Here is a 14,107-nt window from a genome sequence, read left to right on the forward strand (position 1 = left end):
GAGATGTCTTAATATGTGAGGGAAAATATAGTCCAGAACAAGCACAGACATATAAAATAACGTTGATGGTATGCACCTATATCTCACTGAAGGTGTATGATTGTGTTCAAGAATAAGCTAGTTTAGAGAAAGTAATTAAAGATCAATCATCAGGGATAATTTTTCAGACTTCACTTGTAAGTTATTCCTAGCTGCTACCACTATAAGCAAGATATGTACACAGAAAGACACTAACTTATTTTCTTTTTCTTTTTTGCCTTCAAATATGTTCAGTGTTCTTTAGACTCTAGTTTAAGAATCATGATTTGCTTGTTGAAGATACCTACCACTAGTGCCACCAGGGTAAGTTCCAAGAAGACAAAATTCTATTGCCTCAGATATAGTCAGCCTGTGCAATTGTATGAATGTGTTCATATCCCCTGGCTAGGAGAGTATTATATGTAAGCATAAAATTGTGCACTCCCATACTGTTTGGAGAATGATAAGAGCTTTGGAATCTAGGTTACAGTAAAGTGGGGGTAGAATTACATTCTTGTGTGGGTGTGAATGTATGTCTTCTTAAAGATTTGATGTTCTCTTTTTTTTTCCCCTCCTCTATTATTTTCTTTAAAAGAAAGAGTAATGAGCTTCCTTAGACCTTTTTCAGTACAATTCCACTGAAGTCAGTGAGATTTTCCTGCATAAACTATACAGAATCTCTTATAAACACTGTGTCACAAGTGAAACTGTTTTCTAACTTTTTGTTTCTAACTTCTGACAGAAGCATGAAGGCATATGATACAGATGTTTGACCAAAACAGTGTGAATCCCAGGCAGAGAACCTCTGAGCTAAAAATAATGCTGTTCTATTCAGGCGTTTCAGAGTTGGAATGCTTCTTTGCTTTTTTGGGCAACGAGTTATTGATTTCTGTAACACATGTCATTGCAGAGTCTTCTGGAACCTTTTTCAAAATTACTGAGTTTTGTAATTCAGAATGCTGTCTTCACTCTGGCCTATCTGGTGGAACTATGTGGTTTGTGCTACCGAGCCTTCACAAAGGTAACAGTGCCATTGTCTCTTCCTTTAGGGACAGGTGAAAAACAGGACAAAGTCGTACTTACCACAAGTAGTTTGGAAGTAAAGATGGAATCAGTATCAATTTTCAGGCATGTTAACAGTTTTAACATAGTTTGGTTAATCAAGTAGTGATCATGGTTCAGTGCCTTTTAATAATGTTGAGTTTTACATTCACAGTAAAGACGCAGATGATGGGAACCTGCTGCAGATGTTGCTCAGAAAAGTATTTTCAGAAAAGTATTTTCATGCGATTTTGGGACTTGGACATTTTTTTCTCATATTGAGAAGATACCTGGTATTCATGCATCACTTAAAATGTCTTTACAGTCATATCTTTCCTAGTGCACAAGTTTAGCCACTCACACTTGTGAGTAAAAACTTAAATATTCCTGATAGTGCCTTTTGAGAGCACAGCTGGGAGGGGAGTCAGTAGACAACTAACTAAAATGGAAGACTCCATGTTAGGAGCTTTCCATCTTAGAATCCTGTTCATTCTGTATTGGGTATTTTCCTTTGGCTGTTGCTGTGAAAAAAGGGAACAGTATATGTACACTTTTAAAAAATCTTAAAGATTCCTGGATGAAAGCTATGGTGTACAAGTAACAGTTGTTACTTGGGTTCATTTTTGTAGCTATCGGTAAGAAGTTTAACAACAAAAAAGCAATTGAACCCATGGTCATATATACTCCATTATGTAGATTGTCAAGGTACTGAGCAAAAACGTTGCTTTAGCCATTAAGTGCACAGTTTTCCATCCTTGCTACATTTGTCAGAACAGTAATTAATCCTCAGGAAACATTCTGTCATAAGTAGTTACGTGATTTTCTATTTTGATAATGTACAACTGGAACATGCATTCTTTGAGTCTTGTTAAGACTTAAAATATCACTGTACAAACAGTGAAGAAGAAATGATAAAAGCAATGACACTGTTGTGGAAAAACTGCACCACAAGACAATAAGAAACATTTTAACAAAAATGTAATGGTTTGAAGCATTAAATAGAAATTAATTAACTATGTTTAATGACAGCAAGCAAGTACTAGCTTTTTGTCTAATTTGAAAGAGTTTATACAATGGAATAATCCCGAATACAGAAGAGATTGCCTAGCTTTTGGAATGATTTTGAATTGTATCTATAGTTAAGGCTTTGGGCAAGGCAAAGTGAGTAAAATGTTAACTTGAAGTCTAATAGTGTTTTTTTTTTTTCATTGAGACAGAAAAGCCGCATTTAAAACTAAGGCAAAGATACCCCTCTTGCATTTGTAGTCTTATCAGAGTGTTTCATGTATCTGCTAAAGCAAATGGTGAACTACAGGAAATTTTTTACTTTTCTCAGGCTCTTCAGTTCCAGAAAAATGCAGTTAAAACCATGGTATTAGAAAACCCACACTTGTTTCTTGCATGCTTTGTGGTTGATTGTTCTGTTAATGTAGTGAGTACTTAATTGCACACTGGAAGCTTGGATTACAATCTTCTTGATTTAGTTTAATGCAACCTGATGACCCAGAAATGGAAGCATTAGTGAATGTTCTGCATTGTATAGCCACAAAATAGTTAATTTAGTGGAACTCCACACTGCATTATCTTTGCTATTTCTGAAAGCTTACCATAGTTTTGCCTTAGAAGTGTCAAATTAATGCCTGTTGTTAGAAAAAACACCAAATCAGTTATGATGCTTCTCTGCAGTGGAAGTCACTGTAGGTAAATAAGAGTGATGTGGTACAGCAACACATAGAAGTGAATTCTAGAAGGAATATGATTGTAAGCATTGAAACTATTCAAATGTAATGGCTTGTTTTGCAATTTTGAGTGTGCTGACTGGAACAAAATACCAACTTTCAGCTAAGCTGTGGAGGATTCTTGTCTTTTCAAAGTGCAAGCTACTCTGACATGCACTTTGTAGAGGTCAGTGCTGTACAACCACTCCAAATTTTTTTTTACTCCAGCATTTTCCTAATACCCTGTGGCAGGAATTTTTGAGTTTCTCTTGTCTTGGAGCCTAAAGACTCAACGTCAGTCTGATATTTCCTTGTCTGATTCCTAATTCCTTTCTGTTCCAGGTCAGGAATTTGTTTTTTTTTCAGTGCCTTTGGAACTCTTAGTTGAGATTGCCATGTCTTCTGTGGATTGTAATCTTCCTATCTTTAGTTTTCCTTTCAAGTGTCTTAAGGTCCTAAATGGACACTTTCTGGCTTTCTTATCTCTTATAGCTGCAGAAGCTTGAACCTAAACTTAGCCTTTTGTGGTGTTCTGTTGTCCCTTACTAAGTAAATGCAGAATGCCACATGATTTTGCTATTGAATCTTTTAAGGAATATTAAGAGGCAGATCTTCAGTATTTTTAATTACTGTAGTAGCAGCAGTGATAAAATAAAGATTTTTGCTTTATACTGGCTTACTTGGGGTATAGCAAGTAAAGGTCCAAATTGACTCTTAGTAATAAGTTTGGACCCTGACATACTACTGGAACTTCAGTAGCTTCATGTTCTCCATATTGACATGTGGTTAGTCACAATTTGAAGCTTGCAAAGTCATTTTCTATAGGGATGCACAGACATTTGAGAGAGTTAATTTGGCTGAGTAGTGGCTGAAGTAGAGTATTCTTGACACTTCTGGTATCTGTCTGGTAGATTTATACTTGTGGCTCCCCTGGGTGTTACTCTCAAGGAACAATGGCTTTGTGGCTGAATATAAAGTTTATACATATTTATCACCAGCAGGATGATAGGAATAAGTAGACTTGGGTAGGAAGGATACTCTGGGCCATTGACTTATATGTCATCGCTCCTGATGTACAGTGCAGGAAGCAAGAGATCTGATGTCAAAAAACCATTTTGCCTGATGGTGCTCAATCTTTCTTCATCACATGTGATTACAAATGTTAAGAGTTTAGACCGTGAGATGGGAGACTTCTTTGAGAAAGAGGCAATTAGGTGTTGTATTATCCCTAAAGCCAAGAAAGCTGGGATTCATGAAGCTTATGCTTCCTTTCTAGTGTTCTGACAGAGCACTAGATTATGCCCAGTTATATCTTGTATAGCTTAGATGTTGGTATGTAAAATAGTTGAATGCTTTTGAAACAATTATGTTTTCCTTCTTTTTCAGTATGTGTAGGCTGCTGGACTGGGTTACTGATAGGAACTTGTGTCCACTCTTTGGAGGGATGTAAATGTCAACTGACTTGAGTGTGGCACTGCATAGTGTCTGTGTCACAAGTCTGGGAAGGCATATGATGGTGGGAAGGGACACTCTCCCTGGGAAATTCTAACAAGTAATCAGAATTTGTTTACACCGTGGGTCTTATACACCATTCTGTTTCTTCGTTCCCACTCAGAATATTGTAGTGTGAGAGGAAGTTCAGGTAATGATAGCAAGAATGATCAAACAGTTGGAGTTCCACATACAGAGCAACTAAGTCAGAGCTCTTTGATCTGAAAGAGCAGCAATTGATGGGAATATGAGGGAGGTCTGCAAGGTCCCAAGTGATCCAGATAGGACTAGGTAATTTCATTCCTTTCCAGTGTAAAGAACATACTAAGTTTATAGGAACTAGGCAAAGCAAGTAAAGGGAAATGATTCTTCACAACAGTGTGTGGCTCTTTACCAAGCACCATTAGTGCTAAAGGTTGGCATGAGTCCCAAAGGTCAATTGACAGTTACGTGGAAGAGAAATACATTGAGAGTTTTGAATTATACAGAAACCACATTGAGCTTAGAAGTTCCCTGAGCTGAAAATAGTTGGTGAAATTATACATGCTTGCCTTGTTCTTATTCTTCCTTTTGCTTCTGCTCATGGCCTTATTGGAGATAACTTACTGAAGACATTTGTTCCCATCTGACCTCTCCTGGATATTCTTATTTTGTATATTTTTTATCAGAGCACCACTCATGCATGTGGAATGTGTGACTTTTGAATATTTGTCCCCTCAGGAAATGGTTTCATAATACAGCTGATTCTGGAGTGTTAGATTCCTGCAAGTTTAGCTGCCTAGACTGCAGCAGTATAGTCAGGCAAGGACAAGGACTGCAGTTTGGGACCCATTCTCTCATCTAAATGTGTTATCTTTCTGCACACTCCATGTAATTGAAGAGGAAACTAGAAGCTTGGAGTACGGTCTCTTGATTCACAGACTGGAGTCATAACTTCCATGAAATACACACCATTCTGTTTTTTTGGCACCTTCTCTCAATTCAAAGCCTGATCCTTAAAATCTTTTTTCATTCTGGGATATGTGGGTGCTGTGGGAGACGTGCACTGCTGCTGCAAGCTTTGTTAGTATGCCACACAGGTAGTGGGGAAACAGCAGTTCTCTTAAGAGGAACACTGGTGACTGCTTGGTCTGCTGCAACAAAAGCTCACTCTCACTTTCAGCTCCTCCTGTGTGCAGCTGGAGGTGGCCTTCAAATCCTCTCACTAATTAATTTCATAAAACTTCTCTGAAGAAGAGACAAATAATCCCATTTTACAGATTTTGTGGAGAAACTGAGGCCCTGCCTGAGTAGAAATTTTCACATATTTAACTTAAGTGAGCAGGCAAGTACATGGTATTTACAAGATGAAGGGGATACCAGGTTTTAGATTTTAAGCACACTTTGGATATGCTCTCATTATTAGACCATTTATTTCATCTCTAATGGTTATCTGAAATAGAGCATGGCGCTCCTGCTTATCAAAATTCTTGAGTTGCTGTGGTCAGTAGCAGGTTATAGATTTGTTTCATGTTTTTATCTTATCTTAAAGTTGGAGAATGTCAAAGATGTATAACAAGGCCATCTTATCTCTTCTACTCCTTGCTGACTCAGCCCTACAACTCTATTCTTAGACTTTTGTGTTTTAATCTCCACTGGCTGATTTCCCCCTATGTTTTATAGCGTTTCTGTTGTAGCAGCTGTAGCCAAGACTGTTTTTATTGTGGAAGTGGAAAAGTACTGCAAGTCTAATGAGTGGAAATAGATGGTCCAAGCAGCTGTAGTGGAGGCATGCTTTTTTTTAAAGGGGAATAACAACCGAAAAAGAGTATGGTGAAATAGAGACTGGTTTTGGCAGCTTCAGTGAAAGAATAATGCTAAATACTATGCCAGTTTTGTTCTTCTGTGTTATTTCTTACTGCTTTCCTCTTTTCATGGGACTACTTAATGGAAGCTGTGTTTGCATACCTGGGTTTTATAACTATTTTATAAAATCTGTCTGTATTTCATGTGTGAAATACTAAATCTTGAATATAATGTCTGATAAAACAGCAAAGAAAAATCACCTTCATTGATGTCTGTTCATTAAGTCTGTAGAATTATATGAATTATGAGTGATGTTCGCTTTTTTTTTTTTTTTAAACAGCAGAAACTGGTACTTTTCAAACTTAGATAAAAAGTATTTTTATGGTTTACTAGTAGCTGTCAGCAAATTCATAATTCTGTGTTTTTTTGTGGCAGGAAAGGGACAAATTCTATTTGACACGCTGTGTTATACTGGAGTTACTGCAAGCACTCAAGTTAAAGTCACCCTTACCAGACATGAATCTGCTGCTGTTGGTGCAGGTACAGGAAATTCTGATGTAATTCTCATATTGATCCTGTCTTGGCCCAGAGTGGGAGTGGGGCAGAGGCTGAAGAACTGAGTCCAACATGGTTACAGAAAGTACCAGCAATGTCTAGGGAAGCAAGAACTTTAAAATCCAAATCAAGTTGCATTTGTATGCATTGATGCATAGATTTAGGCTCCTACATTAAAATTTAAGAAACTATATTTGGAATCCAAGTTTTTCATAATGATAATGACCTGTGCATCACTGATGATGTATTGAATATCACAGAATATATCTTGAGTTGGAAAGGACCCATAAGGGTTGAGTCTGTTGAGTTTTGTATCGTGTCCTATTGGGGCAGCTGCCCCTGGTGCTGCCTTGTCTTCATATCCTAGCCTCAAACCCTATCACCTGTTGTGTGGGAAGGGCTGCTAGTTCATCATGGTCGGAACTTACTTTCTGGCAGTAAGCTTGTCTCCACTTCCTGAAAGCCATTTTCTTTTGACCTGTAGTTTTCCAGCAAAGAATCCATTGACAATATTCCTGCTGCTTTCATTCTGTGGAGTCAAGCTACCATTGGAAAATATGAGGAAATCAGATACAGGCTTGTGAAAACTGCCTCTAAGAAGGCACAGTTTGGCATCACAAGCTTGTCCCACAGAAATTTGCTGAAGTCCCTCAAATGTGATCACAGGTAATGAGCTCTCATTGTTTACAATGAGGTAACAATGATACGTTAGGAACTTATATTTGAAACTTAAAATTATAGGGGACCAGCATAACAGCACTTCATAAGGTCCAGGTGAGGTGTTTATTACATAGATCCCTCATAATGCTCCCAGCATCACAACTCTTTTCACTCTTTCCCTTCCCATGATGGTCAAAGCTTCGTGTAGCTTACTGTGGATTAATTTTCTTTTAGTACTGGTACATTATTCATAGTAAGTAAATGACTGCCAGTTGACAGAGGAAGTAATACTGACAATATGACAAATGAAATAATATGACAGTAGGATAGCTCTGAAAACAACCCTTATGCCATCAGTGTTAGAGGAAGAAGTTGGAAAGGGAAGAATAACACATGGGTTTTTTTAAATTTTGATGCTTAAGGGTTGTTTTTTAAAATCTATTTAAGTTAAAAAGCACAAGTTTGTAATCTTTTTTGTTGTTAATTATTATTAAACTCAAACTTACTTTTTTCAGTCCCAGTCAATACCATCAAATAACCAACTTCTTTCTGTCTTATGGCTGCAGTGAGGCACCTTGATACCATGTACATTGTTTTTTTTGGCTGGAACTGATTTTTCCTGTGTTACAGAATAAAGCAATTATTCTGCATTACTCCTATAGTTCAGTCCTGTGGCTACCCCAAAGAACAACAATCCCCTTGTCTAGTCCTTCCTGAATGTTTCATTTGAGAATGCAAACAGGCCATGTCAATTTTGGCAGTGGGGTTTAACTGATTTACACTTGTGCTTCATATTGAGTCAATTGCCTGAGAGACCCAGTAAGCAAAACTCTCTTACATTACTTTACCTCATAGAGATGAAATGGTGTTTGCCTGGGTTTTCCTCCTAGCGCTGCTCCCATATGCTGTATTCACTTTGGGATGTATTCATACCTTACACAACAGCATCTAATGTGGATATAAATGTCTTTTATGATGTCTCTCTTTCAGAGGCTGATGAAGTGATTCATATTTCCTGCTATCCAAAGCAGCCAGCTTATGTTTTTATGCAGTCAGTGGTGAAGAATAGGGGTTGTATTCAGACCATCTGCCATAGATGCCTACTGGAGGCATGATGACTGCTTCTCCCATTGACTGTAAATTGGCAGCTCTCAGTAGTTTGTGGTCTGAATCACTCAACAGCCTCTGGAATTGCAATACCATAGTAACCACTAAGCCCATCTTAAGCACCAGTGTAATTTAAGAAATTTAAATAAAATCTACCAGTAAAAGTGCATATGTCTCTTATTTTTTAAATATTCTCTGGTGCCATTAATAGAATTAAGGGATTGGTTCACCTCTTTACCACACGAAGCCACTACAATATTAATTCAAATTGTATGCTTTTGAATGAATAGAGACACAGCAGAGTTAACACAGCACCAAACGGAAATGGTTTTAATTTCCAGCAGTCATGTCTCCATGGACATGTTAGCCTATATGCAAGATTCTATACAGACAGTGCACACAGAATACAGAGATTCTGTCAAGCTGTTCCAGATAACAAAGGAGCTATGAGCACTTAAATTTAATGATAGATCAGTCGTGGGCTGACTAACAAAGGAGTTCCTAGAAAGGTACATTTGACACCCACGTTTATCCAGGTTACATAGTGTCATCAGTGTCACTGGTGACATTAAGGCTAAGATGAGAGTTAACTTTATCCCACTTTACAAAGAATGAGAATTTTTAACAAGATCACTCCAATCTTTGCATAGGAGTTTTGGATGATAAAGGGTACAGAAAGACTGTCTTCTTAATTTGTCCTAGCAAATGAAAGCCATCATCTACATGCTGCTGTTCCATGGGTTTCCATAGGAACTGCTTCTTCACGCAGCATTTTGTTTCCCAGTACTTTTCTCCTGCTCACATTTAATCTTCAGGATTTCCATTCACTTCAAATTGTACTGGTGTCTCTTTAGAATTTGCTTGTTCAGTCAGTCTCTAAGATTCAGGGTACCTGATCTGTTTTATTGTAAAGCTTGTGGATGTTTAAGAGTAAATTCTAGGGCTGTAAAGAATATTTTGAAATACTTTCATGAAGAGAAGTCAGTTATTGAGAGTTCTGCTAACATACATGCATTAGACATCCATAAAATATGGTAGTCAATATCTGTCTCAGTTTGTGAAAGTACTATGATATCAATGAATTTTTAATCAGAAGGAAGATTAAGGTTTAAACCTTAGTTGACAGTTATTTTCTGTCTGCTCTTTCTTAGAAAGTTACATTGCATCACTATGGACAAAAAATGTTGAAGTGCAGATATAATGTTAGGACAAGAAATTGTTAGGAACAAGCAAATAATTTGCAGGGTGTCCAATGCATTATTGAAGTGTATAATGATGAAATAACAGCATTAGCAAGTTTAATGTATGAATGATGTGGACATTGGAGATTTTAGGTCAAGGGATTTGAAAACAAAAAGAAACAGGAAAAAAAGGTAAAATAAAAGCATAAGAAAAGCAATGAGATATTCTACTGTATTAGCATGACACTGACCATGTCTTAGAAACAGCTTGTTTATGTAGTATTGTGCAGAATTTATACCACACCATACTAGTATGTTGTCACCTTCAAAACTCTTTATATAATTCATCGTTGTAGAACTTCAAGGACATGTTGTAATATCACAGAGAAGAATATGGCATCCTGCCTTATCCTTCTCTATCGTGGTTCACTCTATAATGAGAGGAATGTTTGATAAATGGGAGAAATAGCAAGTATATCTATTTTTTTCATAAAGAAAGTCTGATTTGTTACACAATATTCTTCAAATCACTTTTGCACAGCATATATGTTAATTAAGCACATTAAAGTCAGATTTTTTTTCAATAAAATTATCTAATTTGTAATAGGGAGTTAAGTAGGTTGTTTATAAAGAAAGAGATCTCTAAAGGCAAATTACTATCAATAAATGCAAGAAGAGATCTGAACTGATTTTAATGAAATAATAAAAAAATTATTAGTGTCTTCGGTTCCTGAAAAACAATTTAAAATAATTTGTCTTTAATTTCTTCTTAGTTTGTTTGTGCAGATGCTGGAACAAAACTAGCTGAGTCAACAATTCTACATAAACAGATGATTGCCTCAATGCCTGGAGTAAGTACTGAACCAAAGTCCATTTCTTAGTTCTGCTGTTCTGATTTTTTTAAAAAATACATCTTATTCAGCTTGCTTTGCTTCATTTTAATTTTCTGTCCTTTTCATTTCTCCTCTGATTGGTAAGATGGATTACAGGCAGAGGTTGAGATGCTTCATTCTTTTTATTAACAGTGGAAAACTTCTGAATTTGATGTTGCTTCCCTTGCTTTCACTGATAACCTTTAGTCATATAACTGACTTGAGTGGAGCCTGTGCTCAAAAAGACAAATCAGAGATCTGCAATTCTCAGTGGGGAGCAGACCAGTTGAATGCATAAAAAATGGTAGCAGGATGGAAAGCTACAAGCCATTGCCACCATTCTCATAAAAGATTATCTGATTAAAGAAGGGAGTTAATGGTATTTTTCTAGTAATGTGTAAGTCATTCTTCTATATCCTGCTGATGAGTGTAGCTAAATTACAAGTGCTCCTTGCCCAGGCACTGAATATGCACCTGGTGAATATGGGAGGAAGTAACACAATGGGAGGTCTTGACTTGTTCCATATCATATGTGACTGAGTACCCAAGCAGATGGAAGAGGGTTAGCCAAGGTTTGCTTTACAAGCTGAGTGAGGAAAACTTGTTTCCTTGTGTGTTTGTCAGCTTTAGGGATGTCTTAATAGGATCTTTCCTGTGTATCTTCTGAAGTGCATGATTTTTTAAATGCCAATCTTTAATAATACCTTTCCTCCCAACATGATATTTTAATTTTTACTTGCTTTAAATAGATAGATTAATAGTGGTGTTACAAGGTGTGATAGGAACATGATTGTTTCAGAAGAAAACACAGAAAATTAGGCTGCCTACTGCTTGCATGAAACAGAATAAGTTGTTGGAGAGGAGTCTTGTGCAATCGAGAATTTATTTGCAGAAGCTGGAGTGTAGTCTCTTTCATAATTCTATTATTCGATATTCTAAAACCCAGGTTGAATCCTTAGTGTACATAAACTGGATGGAGGATACACAGACAGGATTCCCAATGACCATGTTTTACTGGTTTTTATTCTGTCGTGGGAACTGACAGGGACAACATTTGAAAAACCAGAAGGTGGCATAGTAAGGGGGCATACAAAAATGAGGAGTGCCCAGGTTACTTAAATATAGAATGCTAGCAGTTTTTCTAATTTCAGTCAGTAAAACTCAACTGTGGCCTAATAATTCCATGACTAAAACTAAATCTAGTTCCTCAGATAGGATAATCTTTGAAGCTTCTATGCTTCAAAGTGCAGGTAATCAAAAAGAGGTCAAAGAACAGTAGTTTTCTTCTGTAAACTTCACTGCAGTGCTCTGCCCTGAGCCTATAACTTAGGATAAAGTAGATTTTGGTGACTTCAAAAAGATATCTAATTTAATAATGAGATAATTTAGCCTCAAAATTACGTATTTCTTTTACTTGGCCCCTAAGAATGAGGCATCCATAGTTCCTGTTGAATTCAGGTAGCATTTTCTTCACCTCAGACTATTACCATGTAAACAGAGGTTTATGTGGTACCTAGTGGGTTGGTAGCATCACCTTTGCAAAGCTTCCCTGCAGGGCTCTCTGATTTATTCAAAGCCCTTATTTAATCTGACAGCTTTGTTCTGTTGACTGCTTTATGCACCTCAGGCACATCTTGTGCTTGCTGAGGGCCAGGTTCACATTTCTCACTTTTCTAGGAAGAGGATTATAAAAATCTGTAGTGCACAAATACAGCAAGTACCACATTGAATCCTCGTGTTTTCCCTTTGAGGTTTTTGCTCTGGCACAGGTGACTTCTCAATAAGCTTATGCTTTGCGATCTAACTGGAGCACTGCATAGCTTAAGTACCATTATGATGCTGTATTTTGAATACTTTTTTTTCAGGAATACACAAGAAATATTCATTAGTTTTTTGCATAAACGAGAAAACATAATACATTTCAGTGATGCTCATTTTAGTGATGTTTACATATAGAAGACCTGAAGTTACTTAAACTGTTTTTCCATTGTGATTAATGTGAAATAAGGGCATCTATGCCTGAATTTTGTTTTCTTTGATTGTAACTGATTGGTTCCAATTGCAGAAATGCTCAGCTGCTTAAAAAACTGAGTTGTTAAATTCTCATTGTGGTTTTAAGACTTTGATTCTGGACCACTGTAAATTTCAGGATGACATGACAAGAATATTCTTGAAAGTTTCATCAGTTGATCTTTTATTGCTGTCACAGGTAAGAGTATTTTATGATGCATGAAGAAATTACAGCAGCTGGGCTATCTTCTCATACTATAATCAGATAAGAGGAGATAATACAGTGAGAAGAACATCAAAGAATACCTATTCCTAATTATTCTAACTAAAAAGTAAAATAAAGAATTTGAGACAGACTAATTGTATTCTGGTGAAGCAAAACCCAGTACTTAAACTTTTTTATTTTATGTTTTAGTGTGGAACAGCAGCAATGGAATGCATGAGGCAATATGTTGGGGAAGTGCTGGATTTCATTGCAGATATGCATACCTTAACCAAATTGAAGGTTGGTTCTGGCATATATTGATCTAAAGTGTATGAGTTTTTTTGACAAAAAATATGTTTTCTGTAAGGAACCTTCCTGTGAGACATAGTAGGAAATATTTGAGGGTGACTGACAGTTTTTTTCTTTCTCTTGTAAAAGAATATTAGTGCTGTTATAGATTAGAAACTTCTGTGGCATCAGTAAAAAATAGCTTATGTGGTGTTGAAATGGAGGCTGATTCTAATATCATGAGTACACAATAGAAATGAAGGCATGATTTTTCCAAAATGTTGATGATAAGCAAATGTCATACCGAAGTCCACAGTTGTGTTTAATATAACTCAGGGAAGCATAAAACTCCCTGCCTGTACAACTAAGTACACTCCTGTGGAGGAATTCTGTGTCTCCTATAGACACAAACAGACACTGAAATTTATTAGAAGTTCAGAGGTAATTAAAATGCAGTAATTGACCTAAAAGAGTAGATGTGCTTTTCCTAATGGATGCTGTTGTTTCCATTGTCTGGTTATATTCAGTTGAGGTGGGGAAAAACCAAATGGCTCTTACAGTTGTAGTCCAAACTACATTTTGGTTTCTTTATATTAGTTGGATGCCAAATTTTTAAGAGGAGTGATAGGAAAATACTTCTGTTAACATAAAATTTTATTATTTTATTTAGGAATACATTTCATAAAAAGATCATAGTAATCATTAGCTAATCAAAACCTAAAATTCCTGTTTCATTGAGGAACTTCATTAAATTTCCTACAGAATGGAACTTCTCTAAGATATTTTGAAAAATAAGTAGCGTTAAGTAACATTGGTGCTCTGAAGTTCATTTATGAAGCAATGAGATGGAATTTTTGCCCTACTGGTTTCTGACACACTCACTTGTTCACTGTCCATCTGGCCTCTCAAACCCACCTTGTGCCCCAGAGAGGAAATCATACTGCATGTTAACAATACTTACCACAAAGGAAGAAGAATCCTATCTAAACTGACACTTGTGTCTTGAAACTCTCTGTAACTGTATTTTACTGGACAAAATATTCCTTTTCCTAAATTCTTACCCTATTGGCCATGAATTCCTTAGAATTAAAAAAAAATAGTCTAAGGGAAGCAGCCTGTTATGCTGGAGTAGAAATTTACTTCAAAGCACAAAGTAATTAATCATTTGAAGTTGAA

General features: G+C 36.5%; 1 protein-coding gene across 19 annotated transcripts in view; it reads left to right on the forward strand.

The window, feature by feature from the left end:
- UNC79 (unc-79 subunit of NALCN channel complex) overlaps positions 1-14,107 on the forward strand; it is a 106,632-nt gene that overhangs the window by 78,970 nt on the left and 13,555 nt on the right. For all 19 annotated transcript variants that reach the window (XM_085580653.1, XM_085580665.1, XM_021541307.4 and 16 more), the window contains 5 exons: positions 274-342; positions 929-1,039; positions 6,489-6,593; positions 10,330-10,407; positions 12,854-12,943. In XM_085580653.1, coding sequence (XP_085436779.1) covers positions 274-342; positions 929-1,039; positions 6,489-6,593; positions 10,330-10,407; positions 12,854-12,943 — 453 coding nt within the window. The remainder of the gene's footprint in view (positions 1-273; positions 343-928; positions 1,040-6,488; positions 6,594-10,329; positions 10,408-12,853; positions 12,944-14,107) is intronic.

This window comes from Lonchura striata, chromosome 5 (assembly GCF_050655825.1).
Source record: "Lonchura striata isolate lonStrDom1 chromosome 5, ASM5065582v1, whole genome shotgun sequence".
Lineage (NCBI taxonomy): Eukaryota > Metazoa > Chordata > Aves > Passeriformes > Estrildidae > Lonchura > Lonchura striata.